The 18889-nt window shown below is 53.4% G+C and overlaps 3 protein-coding genes across 5 annotated transcripts; 2 read left to right on the top strand and 1 right to left on the bottom strand.

Annotated features, from left to right (window-relative positions):
* Window positions 1-723: 723 nt before the first annotated feature.
* Hspb9 (heat shock protein family B (small) member 9) lies at window positions 724-2556 on the bottom strand. Its single transcript, XM_074045751.1, has one exon. The coding sequence runs from the start codon at window positions 1224-1226 to the stop codon at window positions 840-842; it is 387 nt and encodes a 128-aa protein (XP_073901852.1). The 5' UTR covers window positions 1227-2556; the 3' UTR covers window positions 724-839.
* Window positions 2514-10250, top strand: Kat2a (lysine acetyltransferase 2A). Of its 3 annotated transcripts, none has more exons than XM_074045748.1 (18): window positions 2514-2918; window positions 3058-3070; window positions 3516-3661; window positions 3793-3882; window positions 4167-4348; window positions 4440-4631; window positions 5455-5561; window positions 5741-5851; window positions 6158-6297; window positions 6382-6590; window positions 6816-6942; window positions 7954-8064; window positions 8431-8574; window positions 8836-8950; window positions 9051-9087; window positions 9170-9233; window positions 9374-9458; window positions 9619-10250. In XM_074045748.1, the coding sequence occupies exons 1-18, from the start codon at window positions 2580-2582 to the stop codon at window positions 9810-9812; spliced, it is 2406 nt and encodes an 801-aa protein (XP_073901849.1). In that variant the 5' UTR covers window positions 2514-2579; the 3' UTR covers window positions 9813-10250. The 3 variants fall into 3 exon arrangements, with proteins under 3 accessions (XP_073901849.1, XP_020034104.2, XP_073901847.1); XM_020178515.2 differs by having other exon boundaries at window positions 2515-2918; window positions 3058-3181; window positions 6161-6297; XM_074045746.1 differs by having other exon boundaries at window positions 2515-2918; window positions 3058-3181.
* A 424-nt stretch (window positions 10251-10674) lies between these two features.
* Window positions 10675-18609, top strand: Dhx58 (DExH-box helicase 58). The gene is made up of 13 exons (XM_020178494.2): window positions 10675-10784; window positions 10889-11057; window positions 11266-11467; window positions 11819-12009; window positions 12748-12864; window positions 13370-13496; window positions 13687-13878; window positions 14503-14756; window positions 15226-15375; window positions 15484-15645; window positions 16293-16483; window positions 17643-17739; window positions 18036-18609. The coding sequence occupies exons 2-13, from the start codon at window positions 10890-10892 to the stop codon at window positions 18219-18221; spliced, it is 2037 nt and encodes a 678-aa protein (XP_020034083.2). The 5' UTR covers window positions 10675-10784; window position 10889; the 3' UTR covers window positions 18222-18609.
* The last annotated feature ends 280 nt before the right edge of the window (window positions 18610-18889 follow it).

Genomic DNA, 18889 nt, shown 5'->3' with positions numbered 1-18889 from the left:
CTTGTCTTCCTCGTCTTTCTGGTGGAGTATCAGACCTTGTCCTCTCTGGTTTACTTGAAGTTAATTTAAAATGAACCACTGATTCTCCTTTTTTAAAAAAGCCCCCACCAATGTGAGGGGGTGCTGGTGGTCATGGTAACCAAGAGAAAGCTTTGATGGTTTTCGGAGTAGGGTAGGACTGACCTGGGGCTCACCAAATTTGAAGTTGAGGATCCTGCATTTGCTTCTTCCCACCTCTCTGTCCCCTCAGTTTTCATTAGGGGATGTGCTTTTCGAATGTGAAGATTACTGTTCTCTGAAATGACCTGTGGGATTTTTGGTTGGTCTACACTCAGCCTGTGACAGATGGATCCTCTTACCTTCTTTGAAGAGGAACACTGATGGGATGTTGAACAGGTTCCAAAGCCAAGGCTGAGCCCTTTGCTTACCACCTCTGTCCCCCACCTATTCCATCTCAGTCTTGGGCCCTTCACTGGTTCTGGAGGCCAGTGACATCTGGGCCCTCCCAGCCTACTCTCTCTCCTGTTCCCTGCTGGAGCTCCTGGGTCAAGCCACAGGGCCGTTCTCACCCCCACCGCCACCCTCAGTTAATCCCTTTGCCTGAGGCCTGATTCTTGATGGACCACCACCTTGAGGTGCCTTTCCTGCATCCCTCTACCTACAGCTTCACCAGTCTACCCCTGACCCCATCCTCAAAAAAGATGCAGACACTGAGGCTGCTGCACATCATGGTTGTTTACTAGGTCAGGCTAGGTGGAACCCTTCTTAGAGCCACAGCTCCTGAGTCTTGGCGATAGTCCAGTGTGGGCTTCAGGGGGAGGCAGCGCGTTGCACTGGCCTCAGACCCACAGCTGGCCTGAAGGGGTCAGGCAGCAGGTCATGGCGGCAGGATCTAGGTCCGGCGGTAGCAGCATTCTCCGATGCACCTTCTGCTCCACGCGGAAACCGCCCCTGATGGGGTCACAGCTCTCCCGTTGCCGCTGACCAGTCACCACCAGGCTTTGGCCATCCACCTGCACCACCAGCTCTTCTGGGGTGGAGCCATGAGCATCCATCTTCACTTGGAAACTTTCTTCGGCATGGCCATAGTCCTGCACAGTTGTTCCATCATCCCTGAGCAGCTGCACTGGCAGCGTGGCCACCTGATTCGGTTCAGTGAGGATGACGCTGGGAAACCGGGACGCCACCCGACTCTCGGTGGAGAAACTGCTACCGACCCGCTGCATCCGAGTGAGCAACTGCTGTTTGAGGGCACGAGGCTCAGCATGAAGCTAGGTGCTTGGGCAGGTGTCCAGATGCACCAGAGGAGGGTGTTCACATGCCGCCCTGCCCCGTGCCAGCTCCACCCACTCAGTTCCCTTTGGCAGAGTTCCGGGTTAGCCATTCCCCTCCCACCTCCAAGTGTCAGATTGTCAATTGCCCTCCGCCCTTCTTCACCTGCATCAGAGGGCCAGGGCTGTGGCGGAACTGGATCAACTGAGTGTGCGGGATCCCAACCACGAGTCACCCACTCAGAACCAAGATCAGATTTGGCCATCTTCCCCGAAAAGGGTTGTCATTCTCTTTAAGAACTAGGCATATATCAAGAACTATTCCCCTGGACAGAGCCAGAAAAGGAGGCCTTCCTGGTTACTCACAATTAGAAGCCCTGCCTTTCCCTAACCCTACACAATCACTAGCTGACACGTGGGAAAAGAGGTGGGCGACTCTCTGCATCTGTAATTCACAGGTCCCTGAGGCCTTCTGTTCTGTAGGCTTGGGCTGGCCTCAGGGATCACAAAGATGAAGCCAAGTTTGAGGGCTCAGTCTTATTCTCCACCTCAGTAAGCTTCTATATGACTGTTGCAGCCACATCTATGCCTCTGTGCTCAGTGTTTTTGATATTTAAAATCTTTCTTGGAAGTATAACCTAATACAGAAAAGTGCACAGAAGAATACAGCTGAAGGACTGGGGACCTGACTCAACTGGTAGGTACAGTGCTTGCCTAGCAATGGTCAGGCCCTAAGGTCAACCCCCAGTACCGCCAAAAAATTAATACAAATAAAGGGGGAAAAAAAAAAAAGTACAGGGAAAGTCAAAAAGCCAACACCTATGTCATTACCATACAGCAGGAAATGTAGAATTGTTGCTACATTTAATCTCTGCCGTAGCTGCAATTCTGTGTCGGGAGGCATGTACCGCAGGTCTTGGAGGGGAGTGGGGAGCAGTAAGCCCGACCCCAGACCCAGCTTCCACTGATGGGCTCAGAAAGGCAGAGCTCACAAATCCCCCAAACAGGTGTCTAACGATCTAGGACGTTCCTTGGCCCAGTGGACCGTAATCATGATCATCCTGGGCGACTTCAAGAATGTTTAGAAGTAAAGAGCAGTTAACATACGGTGCTCGCTGAGGCCTCCCTTGGCTGTCTGCGATCTAGAGACAGAACAGAAAAGTCTGGAAGGCTAAGGCAGAGGGGCGCGGCGGTGAAAGACTACAATTCCCATCGTTCGCCAAGACAGCGACGCCTGCGCACTGCGCGCCGGTTGCCCATGCGGCCCTAGGGCTGGGAGCGCGGTGCCGCTCCGCTGCGGGGGAGGCCATGGCGGAACCTTCCCAGGCTCCGACCCCGGTCCCGGCCACGCAGTCCCGGCCCCTTCATTCCCCAGCCCCAGCTCCAATTCCGACTCCTGCGCCCAGTCCAGCTTCAGCCCCCACTCCAGCCCCCACTCCGGCACCGGCCCCCGCCCCAGCTGCAGCCCCAGCCGGGAGCACAGGGACTGGGGGGCCCGGGGTAGGAAGCGGGGGGACTGGGAGTGGGGGAGATCCGGCTCGACCTGGCCTGAGCCAGCAGCAGCGCGCCAGCCAGAGGAAGGCGCAAGTCCGGGGTCTGCCGCGTGCCAAGAAGCTGGAGAAGCTAGGGGTCTTCTCGGCTTGCAAGGTGGGGGCGGGGCCTGGGGTTGAAGGGGCGGGGCTTGGTGGCATCCTAGGGATCCAGTGGGAATGGGGGCGAAGCTCTAGCTGTGGAGCGGCTCCTGTACCCGGGACACAGCGTCGTTGACTTATCCTCCCTCCTCCAGGCCAATGAAACCTGTAAGTGTAATGGCTGGAAAAACCCCAAACCCCCCACCGCACCCCGCATGGACCTGCAACAGCCAGCTGCTAACCTGAGTGAATTGTGCCGCAGCTGTGAGCACCCCTTGGGTAAGGCAGGCAGCGCCCTTGGAGCTGGGGTGGAGGGCGGACTCCCTGTCCTCTTTGGACAGAGTGACTTAAGTGCCACAAAGTCTCTTCGAAAAACCAGAGGTGCTTCCTGAGGAGGAATTAGGTTGGGACTGTGTATGCCCCAAGGAGGGAGAAAGGAAATCTGCCAGCCCAGAAGAGGCAGGAGCCACCCAAGGGCTGACATAGAAGCGTTCAGTCTCATTGTTGGTCACCCAGGTTAGAGGGAATGAGGGTGTATCTTGGCTGGCTGGAAAAGGTGCAGGAAGCCCTGTGGATCCCTTCTTTCCTTTCTTCCCACCTTTCCCTCTTGCAGCTGATCACGTGTCCCACCTGGAGAATGTGTCAGAGGATGAGATCAACCGGCTGCTGGGGATGGTGGTAGATGTGGAGAACCTGTTCATGTCTGTTCACAAGGAGGAAGACACAGACACCAAGCAGGTCTATTTCTACCTCTTCAAGGTGAGTTTTGACAGAAGGAGAGTTTGCGAGTGAAGGCAGTGAGGCATTTGTGTGTGTGTTGGGGGGGGGCGGGTGGATATCCACAGATCTGAGCTCTGCTCCCTCCTACTCCTCCTTCCTCTTCCCTCTAGCTCCTGAGAAAATGCATCCTTCAGATGACCCGGCCTGTGGTAGAGGGGTCCCTGGGCAGTCCCCCATTTGAGAAGCCTAACATTGAGCAGGTAGGATGAGGAAAATGGTAAGAGAATTAGGGGAGCTTGGAGGAGTAGGGAGCCTGTTTTTCTTCCATCTTCCTCAAGCTGAGAGCAGAAGAGAGTTCAGAGAAGGGGCACATTCCTTGCTAACTTCAGAGTGGGCGTGGGGGTAGGGAAGGACAGAGTTTCTCTTTTGCAGAGAGTCCCAGACTGAGAGGAAAGCCTCCCGTTGAGGGGCATCTTTCTTTGGATGAGAAGCCTCTGTTAACTGTTATGCCTCCTTCTGGTTTGCCTTTCTGCCTCTCTCTCAGGGTGTACTGAACTTTGTGCAGTACAAGTTTAGCCACCTGGCTCCCCGGGAGCGGCAGACAATGTTCGAGCTCTCAAAGATGTTCCTGCTCTGCCTTAACTACTGGAAGCTTGAGACCCCTGCCCAGTTTCGGCAGAGGTCCCAGTCTGAGGATGTAGCTACCTACAAGGTCAATTATACCAGGTAAGCCCAGCCAAGGGCTCCTGGGGATGGCTTGTAGGCCCAGACTGGGTTCAGTGGTCTCCCCACTGACCTACCACTCCCCCACCCCCAGGTGGCTCTGTTACTGCCACGTGCCCCAGAGCTGTGATAGCCTCCCCCGCTACGAGACTACCCATGTTTTTGGGCGAAGCCTTCTGCGGTCCATTTTCACTGTTACCCGCCGGCAGCTCCTGGAGAAGTTCCGAGTGGAGAAGGACAAGCTGGTGCCTGAGAAAAGGACCCTCATCCTCACTCACTTCCCCAAGTAAGGCTCAGTTTGGCCTGTCGGGATTTTGCCCTGAGTTCATGTCCTCGCTGATGTCCCCTTTTTTCCAGGAAGGCTTCCTGGATTGGTCCCTCCTGTCCCTCCATGGGCCTTCTGGGACCTGGGCATCTACCTGGCAAACTTGCCCATGGTCCAGAAGCAACTTGCTAGTATTTGCCTTTGCGCGAGCTAGTCTGGGGATGGCAGGTACATGGCCCAAGCTAACGCTACTCCCTCCCATACCCCGGTAGACATTACTAATTGTTTCCCTTGGGGCCTGCACACAGCCCCAGAATCCTTCCACCCTCAGCACTCCAAGAGACCAGAGCTGACACTTGAGATAAAACCAGTTCCCAGCTCTTTTCTGTTCTTTCTACACCACACCTTCCATTCGAATGTGGCTCATAGCTCCTCGCTTCAAAAGCCTTTGCTGGGAACAAGCAAGTGGGAGCAAGAGTCGTCAAGATGGGGTGATTCTCAGCCTATTTTGATACTGGGGGAACCCAGATAACTTGGTGCCCTGCCTAGCCACACAGCACAGATGGCCTCAGCTCAGACCCAGTCTGCCTGTGCTACACATCATAGCAAAACTCTGATTTCTGTCCTGGGTGTGTCCTGTCCTCTTCCCTTCAATTAAAGGTTCCCAGAAGGCAGGGGCTGTCTTCCCTTGAGACTAAGGCTTCTGAGAGGGCAGAGGCCGTCTCTTCTCTCAGCCCCCTGAAATCAGGGTCTGTCTGATCAACCTCCAGTCCCTCTGGGCCTGGCCCAGGCTGCACCAAGGTTGAAGGACAGAGGCGTGGGACAGTCTGTACCCTCCCTACAGGTTCCTGTCCATGCTCGAGGAGGAGATCTATGGGGCCAACTCTCCCATCTGGGAGTCAGGCTTCACCATGCCACCCTCAGAAGGGACACAGCTGGTGCCCCGACCAGGTACGTGGCACTGTAGGCTGTGCAGGGTCTCTGCTTGACCTGCTTGGCTGAGTCAGGCCCCTGGACTAGAAGAGGGGCTGAGAGTGATAGCAGCGGGAAAATGCGGGAGGGCTCTGCAGGGCCTTTGGAGAGACATGCAACACCCTCCACTCCCTGTCCCTGATTTTTTTCTTTATCAGCTACTGTCAGTGCAGCAGTTGTTCCCAGCACCCCCATCTTCAGCCCCTCCATGGGTGGGAGCAGTAACAGCTCCCTGAGTCTGGATTCCACAGGAGCTGAGCCCATGCCAGGTGGGTACTTGACCCCTGACCCTCACTTCTCCCTCAGCCTTTCTTTTTTTTTTTCCTTTCTGTACTGGAGGTTGAACTCAGGGCCTACACCATCCCCCCTCCACTGGGTTTTTTTTTTTTTTTTTTTTTTTTGTGATGGGTTTTTTTCAAGATGGTGTCTCTCAAATTATTTGCCCAGGCTGGCTTTGAACCACAGTCTTCCTGATCTCTGCCTCCTGAGTAACTAGGATTACAGGTGTAAGCCATCGGTGCCTTACTCCCTCAACCTTTCTTGCTGTTCCTTGGCAACCTTGCCAATCTCCCCAGCAGGTGAGAAGAGGAAGCTCCCAGAGAACCTGACCCTGGAGGATGCCAAGCGGCTCCGTGTAATGGGTGACATCCCCATGGAGCTGGTCAATGAGGTTATGTTGACTATCACTGATCCTGCTGCCATGCTGGGGCCTGAGGTGAGCAGCCTAGCCTGCTGACCAGGGAGGGAAGGGGATCATCACCCACCCCCACGCCTTGCTCACCGCCCCTCTTCTGCCTAGACAAGTCTGCTGTCAGCCAACGCAGCCCGGGATGAGACTGCCCGCCTGGAGGAACGCCGTGGCATCATTGAGTTTCATGTCATTGGCAACTCGCTAATGCCCAAAGCTAACCGGCGCGTTTTGCTCTGGCTTGTGGGGCTGCAGAATGTCTTTTCCCACCAGCTGCCACGCATGCCCAAGGAGTATATCGCCCGCCTTGTCTTTGACCCGTATGTCCCCAGGAACCCCTGACCCCAGGGCACCATACATGGGGGCCTCTACTCCTTGCCTTCCCCGTACCTCAGGGGCACCTTCCTCCCAATTCTGAGGCCCAACCTTAAAGAGAATTCCTGCTCGTTAGTTCCTGTCCCTAATTACAGCTCAGTCCTCAGGGTTCAGGGGACCTGGACAGCATGGGGAGACAGTAGGGCTGCGACATGCCACTCCTCTCTTAGGAAGCACAAGACTCTGGCCTTGATCAAGGACGGGCGGGTCATTGGTGGGATTTGCTTCCGGATGTTTCCCACCCAGGGCTTCACGGAGATTGTCTTCTGTGCTGTCACCTCAAATGAGCAGGTCAAGGTGAGCACAGTGCTTCTGACTCTCTCCCCTCCCACCTTCTGCTTCTGAATTTGAACCAGAGGCTGTATTTGTGCTGCCAGCAGCCCCAGACCTTCTTATCGTGGCTATACAGTTCCTTATGTCCCCACAAGGTGGCACCTGCACCTTGGGAAATACGTTTTAAGGAAAGGAAACATCTGTTGATAATTGGAGCCCAAGAATCATCAAGAGTGTGCGCGTGTGTGTGTTTGTGTGTGTGTGTGCGTGTTTGTGTGTGTGTGTGTGTGTGTGTGTGTGTGTGTGTGTGTGTGTGCGTGCGCGCGCGCTAGGAATGAAACCTGGGACCTTGTGCATGCTAGGCAAGTGCTGTATCAGGCAGCAGCAATTTTTTTTTTTTCCAATACTAGGGATTGAACTCAGGGTCTCCCGATTGTAAGCATTCTATTACTTGAACTACACCCCCCAGTCCTTTTGCTTTCAGTTTGTCTTTCAGTCAGGGTTTTGTGCTTTTGTCAGGCCCATCTCCAACCATGATGCTCCTACCTCTCTGCCTCTTGAGTAGCTGTAACCACAGGTGTGTGCCACCATGCTCTGCCACCAGCAACACTTTAAGTGGACCTGTGTTTTCTTCATCATAAGAACATTTACGTACCTGGGGGAATTAGTAATTGTTACAGTAGCCCTATGCTGATGGTCCTGGCTTCTATCCTTTAATTGTCACAACAGACATAGAGTGCCTCTATGTCTTGTAACCGACCCCCCACTTCCTTCCCCTGAGTCTAAGGCCCAGGGACTGGGAGTCTACATCCTGGTCTTGCTGTGTCTAGCAAACTGATTTCAGACATGTTTCCTATGTAGCTGAGTTCTAGTTCTCTCTTCTGTAAAATGAGATTAATAATGCCTTTCTCGTGGGCTAACTGGGGAGTTGGTCTGTAAGTAGCAAGCACTCTGTCAGCTGCCTTTCCTCCTCCCCATCCTGGATCCCTGCCTCTCCCTGCCTCCTTCCCAATCTGTGTCCACTCTTCCGGGTAGGGCTATGGCACTCACCTGATGAACCACCTGAAGGAGTATCACATCAAACACAGCATCCTCTACTTCCTCACTTATGCTGATGAGTATGCCATCGGCTACTTCAAAAAGCAGGTGAGCCTCAGCCTCCCCCACAGGTCATTCTGTCCAGGCTCCTGTGGAGAGCTGACGTCCCTTTGTGTCCCCTGTTCTGCAATGAAGACCTTCCTACCAGTCTTCTTCATTCCTGCTGTTGCCCCAGTGAGGAACGGGGCAGTGGGGCAGCCCAGAGGAATTGGAAAGCTCTTGGGTGTAGGTTGGAAGTCTCACCAACCTGGAAACTTTCCAGGGACAGATGGGAGTCCTTACAGTGCCACAGAGAGGTTCAAAAGCAGGAGAGGGAATATGGCATGCACTACCCCTCAGGTGCTCCTAGGGGAGGGGCTGTGAAAGTTGGGAAATAATTCCTTATGGATTAGGTCTTAACCATCCACCCTGCAGGGCTTCTCTAAGGACATCAAGGTGCCCAAGAGCCGCTACCTAGGCTACATCAAGGACTACGAGGGGGCAACACTGATGGAATGTGAGCTGAATCCCCGGATCCCCTACACAGAGCTGTCCCACATCATCAAGAAGCAGAAAGAGGTTGTGCACATGCTTCATGAGGTTTATCATGAGTGTGCATTGAGTGAGGGCTGAGCACACGTGTAGACTTGTACCGTGTTTGTGTGTGTGTGTTGAAGACAACTGGGTCTGTTATTGCCCTGCCTCTCAGAAGAAGTTAAGAGGGGAGGTATTGGATCCAGGACCAGAGAAGTGTGACTTTTCCCATTAGGGGTTAATCTTGGACCTGTAAGGGGTTGTGGCTGGGGTGGGAGTTGGCCAACTCAGACCCTTCTTCCTCAGATTATCAAGAAGTTGATAGAGCGCAAACAGGCCCAGATCCGCAAGGTCTACCCTGGGCTCAGCTGCTTCAAGGAGGGAGTAAGGCAGATCCCTGTGGAGAGCGTCCCTGGCATTCGTGAGTGTGGGGGTGGTTCTTACTGAGGGTGCAGGAGAGCATGCTGCTTGGGGATGGATGGGCATTCTTAGGGATGTTCTTTCACTCCTTCCCTTCACAGGAGAAACAGGCTGGAAGCCCTTGGGGAAAGAGAAGGGGTGAGTAGTTTGGTTAAGGGAGGAGTATGGACGATGGGAACAGAGGTACCCACAGCCTCAGACTTGACCTTTCTCATCCCAGCAAGGAGCTGAAGGACCCTGACCAGCTGTACACAACCCTCAAAAACCTGCTGGCCCAGATCAAGGTGGGAAGGCCAGGTTCCCTTCTAAGGGTTCCTACACAATGGCTGTGGGATTGCCTACACACCCGGTCTGGGGTGGTGGCAAGTCACTGGTTGGGTAAGGGTCATAGTGAGCCTGTCCCCAGCTGAACTTTCCTCTGTAGTCACACCCCAGTGCCTGGCCCTTCATGGAGCCTGTGAAGAAGTCAGAGGCCCCTGACTACTACGAGGTCATCCGCTTCCCCATTGGTGAGAACTCTCCATTCTGTTCCTCCTTTCTACTTCTGCCACCACATCTGCTCTTGTCTTCACTGGGCCATAATGGCCCCATGGGACCCACCCCAGCAGACAGCCCCAGTGGCTCTTCACTGCCTCTTAAAGTGTGTGCTCTCTCTCTCCTGACACCCAGATCTGAAGACCATGACAGAGCGGCTGCGCAGCCGCTACTATGTGACCCGGAAGCTCTTTGTGGCTGACCTGCAGCGGGTCATTGCAAACTGCCGGGAGTACAACCCTCCAGACAGCGAGTACTGCCGCTGTGCCAGTGCACTGGAGAAGTTCTTCTACTTCAAGCTCAAGGAGGGAGGGCTCATCGACAAGTAGTTCCCACACGGGACCACCGCTCTGACTTGTCTCCACCTCGGACTCTCACCTTATCTCCCACCCAGCCCCCTGACTCTCAGCTGGAGACACCTCAGCCTCTGAACCTGACCCCTGAGGCACTCCCAAGCTTGCAGCTCTGTCCCAGCCTTTGTTGTGTCCCACCTTGGGGAAACATCTCCTGGGTCTGGGGCCAGCCCCTTCAAGAGTGGCTGGTGGCCAGAGGATGAACTGCTCGGCCTTGGTGGCCCCTTGGAGTCCTGGGCCTGGCCCAGGTGCTAACTCCCAAGGACCAGGACTGCTAATTATAGCTTCAGTGTGTGGGCTTCTGGGATTGAAAGTTCAGCCCAGACTGGAGGGGCCCTGCCCTGTTTTTATCATTCTGTTCCCCAGGAGTGGGGGGAATGGGGACCATTCATTCCTTGGCATTAATCCCTCAAAGGGAACAATAAAGTTTTTTTTTTTTTTTTTTTCCTCTGTGTGATTATTTCTTTGGTGGAGTTACAGATTTAGCAAGCAGACCTTGGTCCCTCCAGTACTCCCCTGCAACCTGGAGCCTATTAAGTCTCATGCTGCCCTTCGGCCTAGTTCTGTTCTCTTGGGGTGATGGACCTTCCTGGCTCTTCTCCCCACTCCAGGTGCCAGGGACAGCCCAGGTCAGAACCTCTGCCTTACTCTTAATTAGGTGGACATGGTTACTGCTGGCTGTGAAAGGACCAAAGGGTAGAGGACCCAGGAGAAATGAAAGCAATTCCTGTCAGTAACATTTTTAAACCCCACCTACCCAGGCACACAACATTCTTTTTAAGGGATTGGGCTTCAGCTTGGCTGGCTCCTCCCCTCAGTTTCAGTTTCTGTTTCCCTCCTCAGCTGCCAAACTGTGCTTCTCAGAGCCCCAGACCTGAGACTAAAGCTAGCAGGGGTGAGGTGTGGCCTGTTGCTCTTGCCTCCCCTCTTGTCCAGAGCAGATTCCAGGTGGGTCTTGAGGCTCCCCTGCCCTACCTCCTGCAAATGTGTTGGCGTCCCGGGTAAAGGGAGGACTCTGTGCCAGACCAGTTCTGAGCCCCCTGCCATTCTAGAATGGAGCTTCGACCTTACCAGTGGGAGGTGATTATGCCTGCCCTGGAGGGCAAGAATGTCATCTTATGGCTCCCCACGGGAGCCGGGAAGACCCGAGCCGCTGCGTACGTGGCCAAGAGGCACTTAGAAACTGTGGATGGAGCCAAGGTGGTGGTACTGGTAAACAGGGTGAGTAGTGTGCCCTTTCTGCAACAGTCTCAGCTCTTCGGGCACTTCTTGGTCCCCTCCAGACCTCCAGAGCTGCTATGGCCTCTAAGCTCACCTGTCTTTTCACCCCTACCCAGGACCCAGACATGTCCTGAGGGCCACCTTACCTCCTCCCCACTGCCTCCCAACCTTGATCCAGCTTCCTTTCTATCTCATTCTCCACCCCCAGGTGCATCTGGTGGCCCAGCATCGTGAGGAGTTCAGCCGCATGTTGGGCGGACACTGGGCCATGACAACCCTAAGTGGGGACATGGGGCCACGGGCTGGCTTTGGCCACATGGTCCAACACCACCACCTGCTCATCTGCACAGCTGAGCTGCTGCGGACAGCATTGACCAGCACTGAGGTGGAAGAGCACGTGGAACTCACAGGTGAGGGCTGTGGGCAAGGGGAAAGGTAAACACCTGAGGTATTCTCTAGTAAGGGGGTTGAGAGTTCTTGCAAGAGTGAGAGGTCCCTATTTGCCAAACTCCAGGTACACTAGTAGAAGCAAACCTGGCTATAGTGGAGGATCTTGGGCAAGTCTGTTTCCACAGCTGAACCTCAGTTTACTAATCTGTAAATTGAAGATAAATCACTCCTACTTGACTCCTTCTCTGGGACCCAGGTGCAAGTTAGGAAGGGAAGAAGTTCTTAGATGTGTGTGGGGACTGCATGGACCTAAGCTGATGGGAGGAAAGGCTGTGCAAATGCAGGTTACAGCTTTCCCCTATCTTCCTCAGCCTTCTCCCTGATCGTGGTGGATGAGTGTCACCATACACACAAGGACACCATCTACAATGTTATCCTGAGCCGCTACCTAGAGCATAAACTGCAGAGGACATGGCCCTTACCCCAGGTGCTGGGTCTTACAGCTTCCCCAGGCACTGGCGGGGCCTCCAAGCTTGATGGGGCCATTGATCACATCCTGCAGGTCAGCTTGACCCCTGTGGCCCTCCCATCACCAGACCTACCAAGAAGGGACCTCCCTACTTACCCTGCCTATACCCCATCCCTACCAACCCCAGCCAGGCTCTCTCTGGCAGGGTCTAGGCCCCTTCTTCACCCAAGGTTCAGTCTCTAATGGCTTCTTGTGGCACTTAGAATAAGCTGACTTTTGGCTTACAAAATTCCACATGTAGATCTAGCCCCTGCCTACCTCTCCAATCTCATTTCCCACATTGTCCCTTTCACTCATTCTATAGCTGCACTGATCTTTTCCTGTATCTTGGACATACAGCCCTTATTTTCATCTCAGGACCTTTGCATTTACTAGTCCTTGTGCCTGAAATAGCCTTCCCCTTGAAATTCCCCCATCTGATTTCTTCTTGTCATTCACTGGACAGCTTTACTGTCAGATCTTCTCAGTCTTCCCTAATTGTACCTTCTGCTCTCTATCAGTTTGTCTTTTCAGAGTTCATTCATTACTACCTCATCTTATTATTCTTTACTGGTTTATTAACCATCTCCTCAACTCTAACCTAAGTTCCTCTGTATCTCCAGTGCCTAGAATCTTAGCAATGCAATATTTATTTGTTGAAGCAATGAATCCCTACCTGGTCCTGCTTCAGGCTCTCCTGTCCTCAGCTAGGACCCATCTTGCCTCCAAATTCTGCCCTCTTTCCCTACAAACCTCTCCCCTTTCCAGTGAAGCCCTTTCTGTTGCCTCCAGCTCTGTGCCAACTTGGATACATGGCGCATCATGTCACCTGAGAAGTACCGCCCCCAGCTGCAAGAGCATAATCCAAAGCCCTACAAGCAGTATGATCTCTGTCAAAAGCGCAGCCAGGTGTGTGTGTGGGCAGGAATCAGGTGTGGTGGGAAGTTGGGAAACTAGGCTTGGGCACTGATTCCACCTTCACTAGTTCTGTGACTTCAGGGCCCTTGCTTATACCGCTGAGCTTCCATTTCTCCTTTCTATGCAATGGGGCAGATACAGTCCATGCCCACAGCCTGCAAACATCTGCCAAATCCCCTGGCATGCTGTGGGGTGCTCTGCAAACCATGACACTGGGACACTTTGTGCTGAGGCTGTCTCAAGTTTTCTGCTTTGGTGGTGACATAGCTGGTGTCTGTGATGACAGGACTGGACAAGGACTAGATATCCTGGTGCCCAGGCCAGAGAGCAAGGGCACAGAGTGGGTAAGACATTAGAAAGTGGGTATAGGAACCTGCCCCCTCCTCCAGCATAGCCAGCCTTCCTCTGGAGCTCTCTCCTCTTGGATAAACAGCTGGAGGTCCCATTCCTCCACTGTGGATGGAAACTCCCTCACACCTTCACTCTTCTTGCCCAGGACCCATTTGGGGACTTGCTGAAGAAGCTCATGAGCCACATCCACGACCACCTGGAGATGCCTGAGTTGAACCGGGACTTTGGGACGCAGATGTATGAGCAACAGGTGGTGGAGATGAGCAAGGATGGTGAGAGGAGCCACTGGGGTGGAGGGCAAGTTTGCGGGAGTGGGCAGGGCCTTCCTGGGCTGAGCCTTTATGGTTTATGGGCGGAGATTATCCACATGTATGGAGTCCAGATTGGAGGGGATCTACATTTTATGGGGCGGAGCCTGAGTGGGGTCCCCCTGATTAACCTTGAGTCCTCCCTGACCTACAGCGGCTGAGGCGGGGCTCCAGGAGCGGCGGGTGTACGCGCTGCACCTGCGACGCTATAATGATGCCCTGCTCATCCATGACACTGTCCGTGCCCTGGACGCCCTGGCCACGTTGCAGGATTTCTACAATAGGGAGCGCATCACTAAAACCCAGATCCTGCGTGCTGAGCGCTGGCTGCTGGCACTGTTTGATGGTGAGGCACAGCGGGATCAGAACTAGGTGAGGGCTCAGAGGCCAGTCAGGGCACAGGCACCAACATGGACAGCAGGAGTTCTGGAATCCTATTTTTCTAACCAAAATCCAAGGTTATGGGTATGATAGGTTTATTTTCTCATTTTTGAAGGTTTGCACGGTTGCAAAACCTAATTCATGTTATTGACAAATATATATTTGTCAAATATATTTTAAAAACCATTGGAGTGGTCCCTGAAAATCTGGGGTGTGTGGTTCCTTTAGACTGGGAAAATGAAGCTAGAAGAGGGTGAAATTCAAGGCTAGAAGCCTCACTCAACACAGGCTGGGGTCAAGAGACCTCTGGTAGCAGAGGTCAACATGAAAAGTTCAATGGTCATCCTGGTAGTTGAATCAGGAGAGGTGCTGGTCTGAGGTATGTAAGTGAAAGATTCTATACTGACCACCCCTCAGAAGGCCTGCTTTGAGAGTGGGCACAGCAAAGGTGTTCTTAAGTATATCTCTGGAGTACTAACAGCTGTCTTCCCCTCCTGCCTCCTGCAATCCTATTCCTGTAAGCATCCCTCCCCAGTTCCCTACCCATCCCAGGCCTAAACCTACACCTCTGTTTCGGGACTCTTCTCAGACAAGGAGAATACGCTGACCCGCTTGGCGACTCATGGTCCTGAGAACCCAAAACTGGAGATGCTGGAACAGATCTTGCTGGAGCAGTTTGGGAGCCCAGATAACCCCCGGGGCATCATCTTCACCCAGACACGCCAGAGTGCTCGCTCCCTCCTGCTCTGGCTCCAGCAGCAGCCTGGCCTTCAGAGAGTGGGCATCAGGGCCCAGGTGCTGATTGGGGCTGGCAACAGCAGCCAGAGCACCCACATGACCCAGGTGTGGGCTTTGGGGAAAGATACAGGGGTTGGGGTGTTCTGTAGGGGAGAAAGGTTCTCAGCACAGAGTCATTGGGGCAGGAAAACCCTGAGAGAAAGGGGCATTGAATATACCCAGGCAGAAGGACAGCGAGTTGGGCAAACACTGAGATATCTGGTAGTAGAGCAGAGGGCAATGCCTTGAGGGTATGTGGGGAGAGTCGGGTAATGGAATTCCTCAGGGCAGAGGATCAGGGATTTGGGGTCCCTTGTGAGAGAAGAACAGGGCCTGTAGGAGTTCCTAGGGTAAAAGGCAGGGGACTCAGGTGTCCCTAGGGGAGATAGGGATTGTTGAGGGCAAAGGTGGAAGACTCTAGGTTATTAGAGAGATGGGCCAAGATAGTAAAAAAGGCTGTACCAAGAGAGGCTGCTCTGGCAGGTAAATGGGCCCAAATCCCCAGCCTCTTATTCCTTCCTGCACCCTCCAACAGAGAGATCAGCAAGAAGTGATCCAGAAATTCCGGGGGGGCTCACTGAACCTTCTGGTGGCCACAAGTGTGGCAGAGGAGGGGCTGGACATTGCTCAGTGCAGTGTGGTGGTGCGCTTTGGGCTCCTGACCAACGAAATCGCTATGGTCCAGGTACTTCAACTGCCGCCCCCCCACACCCCTACCCTCAGCAACGGTCCTTGAAGGATCCTGTGTGAACCCCAGCCCCACTCGGGCCTCCCTCTCTTTCATCCTCCCCAGGCAAGGGGCCGTGCTCGGGCAGGCCAGAGTGTGTACTCATTTGTGGCAACAGAGGGCAGTCGGGAGCTGCGTCGGGAGCTGACCAACGAGGCCCTGGAGGCTCTGATGGAGCAGGCAGTGGCTGCTGTGCAGAGGATGGACCCGGCTGAGTACCAGGCCAAGGTCTGAGCGCAGCTTCCACAGCCTACCAGGAGGGGTGGGGCTGAGGGAGGTCAACTGGGCAGGTCTCTGATTGTAACTACATGCACTCTCTCTATGTTGGGGGTGGGGGAGGGAGTAGAGGACATAAGGGACTGGACTGCCAGAGAAGGCAGTGCTGGTTTCCAAATGGCCTTGAGAACAGGCCTGTCCTAGACTTTTATCCTCACCACTGATACTTTGTGTCTGTGAGAACACTTCTGCAACCAGGCAGAGGAGACACAAAGATACATGCAACAAGGTATGTCCAGAACTAGGACTTGTATCAGTTCCTCTGAGTCCAGGTCACTGTCATCCAGCCTTGTCCAGGGTGGTCTTGTTTACTCCTGTTGTCCAGCATTATTATTAATCATGTCCCATGGCAGATCCAAAGGATTGACTTTGTATGAAACCCCCAAAAAGGGGACAAAGATTTGACACAAAGGCTTGCCCCCTCCCATTCTTTTCCCCTCCATCATACTCTTCTCCAGGGAGCTTTGAAAAATCTCCCAATTAAGGAAAGTCTGGGTACAAATGATCTAAGGTCTTTGGGAGCCCTCTGTTTCCCTGGCAGTTATCCTAGGGTCAGGTCTCTTGGACCCTAGCCATGTCCAGGTGTCCCCTCATCCCAGATCCAGGATCTGCAGCGGGCAGCACTGGTCAAGCGGGCAGCCCGGGCAGTCAAGCGGGAGAATCAGCGGCAGCGGTTCCCAGCAGAGCACGTGCAACTACTCTGTATCAACTGTATGGTGGCTGTGGGCCATGGGAGTGACCTGCGGAAGGTGGAGGGCACCCACCATGTCAACGTGAACCCCAACTTCTTGTGAGACCTGTGGGAGGACTGTTAGGATGAGAAGGAGGGAGGTGTGTGAGGGAGGCTTCTAATCTCTGCTCTCCAGACCAGGCTTTGAGGGGTTGGAGAGTTAAAGTGCATTCTTATAAGTATGCATTTATATTCTCACAGTAGTTTGGTTAGACAGGCTTTATCCCTGTCCCCACTTTACCAGTGAAGAAATAGAGGCTCAGAGGCTAATTCACTTGCTCAAGTTCCCACAGCCACTATGTGATTGAGCAAGAACTGGAACTCAGGATGTCAAATGCTGAGTGGCCAAAAACTTGGCTCCCTGATCCTACCTACTCAGAGGATATCAAAAGAGGCTGGCTGGCTGGATGAGGTACTATGAGCCTGTAGTCCCAGTTATTCAGGAGGCTGAGACAGGAGGATTGATTGAGCCTAGGAGTTGAAGGCCAGCCTGGGTAACATAGTAAGTGGGTATAGAAATGAAACAAACAAATTGGCTCTTCCTGAACCATCCCATCCCCCACCCTCTGTCTCCTAGAGGATAACTTTGCCCCAATACCCACCATTCATTAAGTAACCATTAAGCACTTGCCATGCATCAGGCCACTGGTGCCAAGTACCTTCATACAGGTTCCCTTATTTGTGGAGAGAGCATTTGACTAGGTCTGGAAGGATGGCTGGGTTTGAGCATGGAGAAATGAAAAGAGCATAGGTAGGAGTGATGAAACACAGTGAGAGGGGGATAATTCCAGTTGGCCTGAGTGGAGGGACTGTGAGTGACAAGATTCAAAAAAGATAGTCCAGCCCATGGAGGATGTTGAAAGTCAGGCCTGAAAGTTCAGCCTTATCTAGGAGACATTTACATTTTTAGACCACTCACTCTAGCAGTTGGTGGAAAGATGGGTTGGGACTAGGAGTAAAGATGGAGGAGAGAGATCATTTAGGAGACTGTTGAAATCATCCAGCTGGGTGATACTGAGGCCTGAACTTGGGCAGAAGGGACTGGATGGAGGCAGCAGCACAAGGAGAACTTACTGAAGACTAGATTTCTTGGCTCTGGGAAGCTGGGCCTCTTGATGGACAGGAAGCACCAAGGCTCAGCCAGCTTGGGTGGGGGTAGAGGGGTGAGTCTAAGGTGAGGGAGTCAATGAGAGTTGCGGCCACCCTCATTCCCCTTCAGGATCTACTACACCATCTCCCGGGAGCCCGTGGTCATCGACAGAGTCTTCAAGGACTGGAGGCCTGGGGGTGCCATTAGCTGCAGGAACTGTGGAGAGGTAAGTTGTGGGCCATGTCCCAGGCCCCACAACCCTTAGCCCCAGTCTTCAGAGCCCTCATTCTGTTGGAAAAGGTGCAGCCTGAGCACCCACTAGGAATAGGGGCCCAACCCTGCCCCAGGATCCCCTAGTCTGAGGAGGAAGTCCAGCCCCTGTCTAAGGGAACCGATGCTGTGATGGAGGTGCTAACACTCAGTATTGGGTGGGAAATGAAGGCCTGGTATTCAGGGAATTCCAACTTGAGAGAAAGTCTGACGGCAGAGCCACAGATCCTACCTTCTCTGTCCCACCCCCAGGTCTGGGGTCTGCAGATGATCTACAAGTCAGTGAACCTGCCAGCACTTAAAGTCCGCAGCATGCTTCTACAGACCCCTGAAGGACGGATCCATGCTAAAAAGTGGTCCCGAGTTCCCTTCCCAGTGGCAGACTTCGACATCCTGCAGGACTCTACCCAGAGCCTGTCTGATCTCTCCCTGGATTGACCACATTGTCGCTGCAGGATCTGACTCAGGCTGAAGGGGGCAGGAGAGTACACAGCAGCCATTATCTCTTCCCTGGGCATAGCTTGGGTCCAGGCCTCTTCCTGAGTCACCACCCAGGGTCACAGTGCTGACTAGTCACAAAGGAACTCTTGGGACTCATGCTGGCTCTGAATTCCACAATGAAGAAGCAACTGGAGGGCCACAACTCAGCCCCAGACCCCCCATGCACGCGCGCACACATTTTCATGCACACTGGATGGAGGTGGGGGAAACTGAGGCAGGAGAATTGCCATACTGTACTTAGGAACTTCAGCTTCCCTCCTCTGCCAAGGCCACTCCTGTTTTTTGAGGCTCCTCATAAATTAAAAAAAAATCAAGAAATGGAAAATGAGGTAGAAAGCACGTATTTTAACACCAACTTTGTTGAGGCATAATTGATAGAAAATACACTGGACAGATTTATAGTGTGCAATTCAATAACTTGTATCACGTATACTCCTCTACAATCAAGATACTGGACACAAGCTGGTTGCGATGTGTACCTAAAATCCCAGCACTGGGGAGGGAGAGGCAGGAGAATCGTGTACAAGGCCAGCCTGGGCTACAATTGAGACCCTGTCTCAGTATTGAACACAGCCATCACCTTCAAAAGTATCCTCATTTGTGGG

The sequence above is a fragment of the Castor canadensis genome, chromosome 11 (assembly GCF_047511655.1).
Source record: "Castor canadensis chromosome 11, mCasCan1.hap1v2, whole genome shotgun sequence".
In the NCBI taxonomy this organism is placed as follows: domain Eukaryota; kingdom Metazoa; phylum Chordata; class Mammalia; order Rodentia; family Castoridae; genus Castor; species Castor canadensis.
This window is presented reverse-complemented; position numbering and strand designations above follow the sequence as displayed.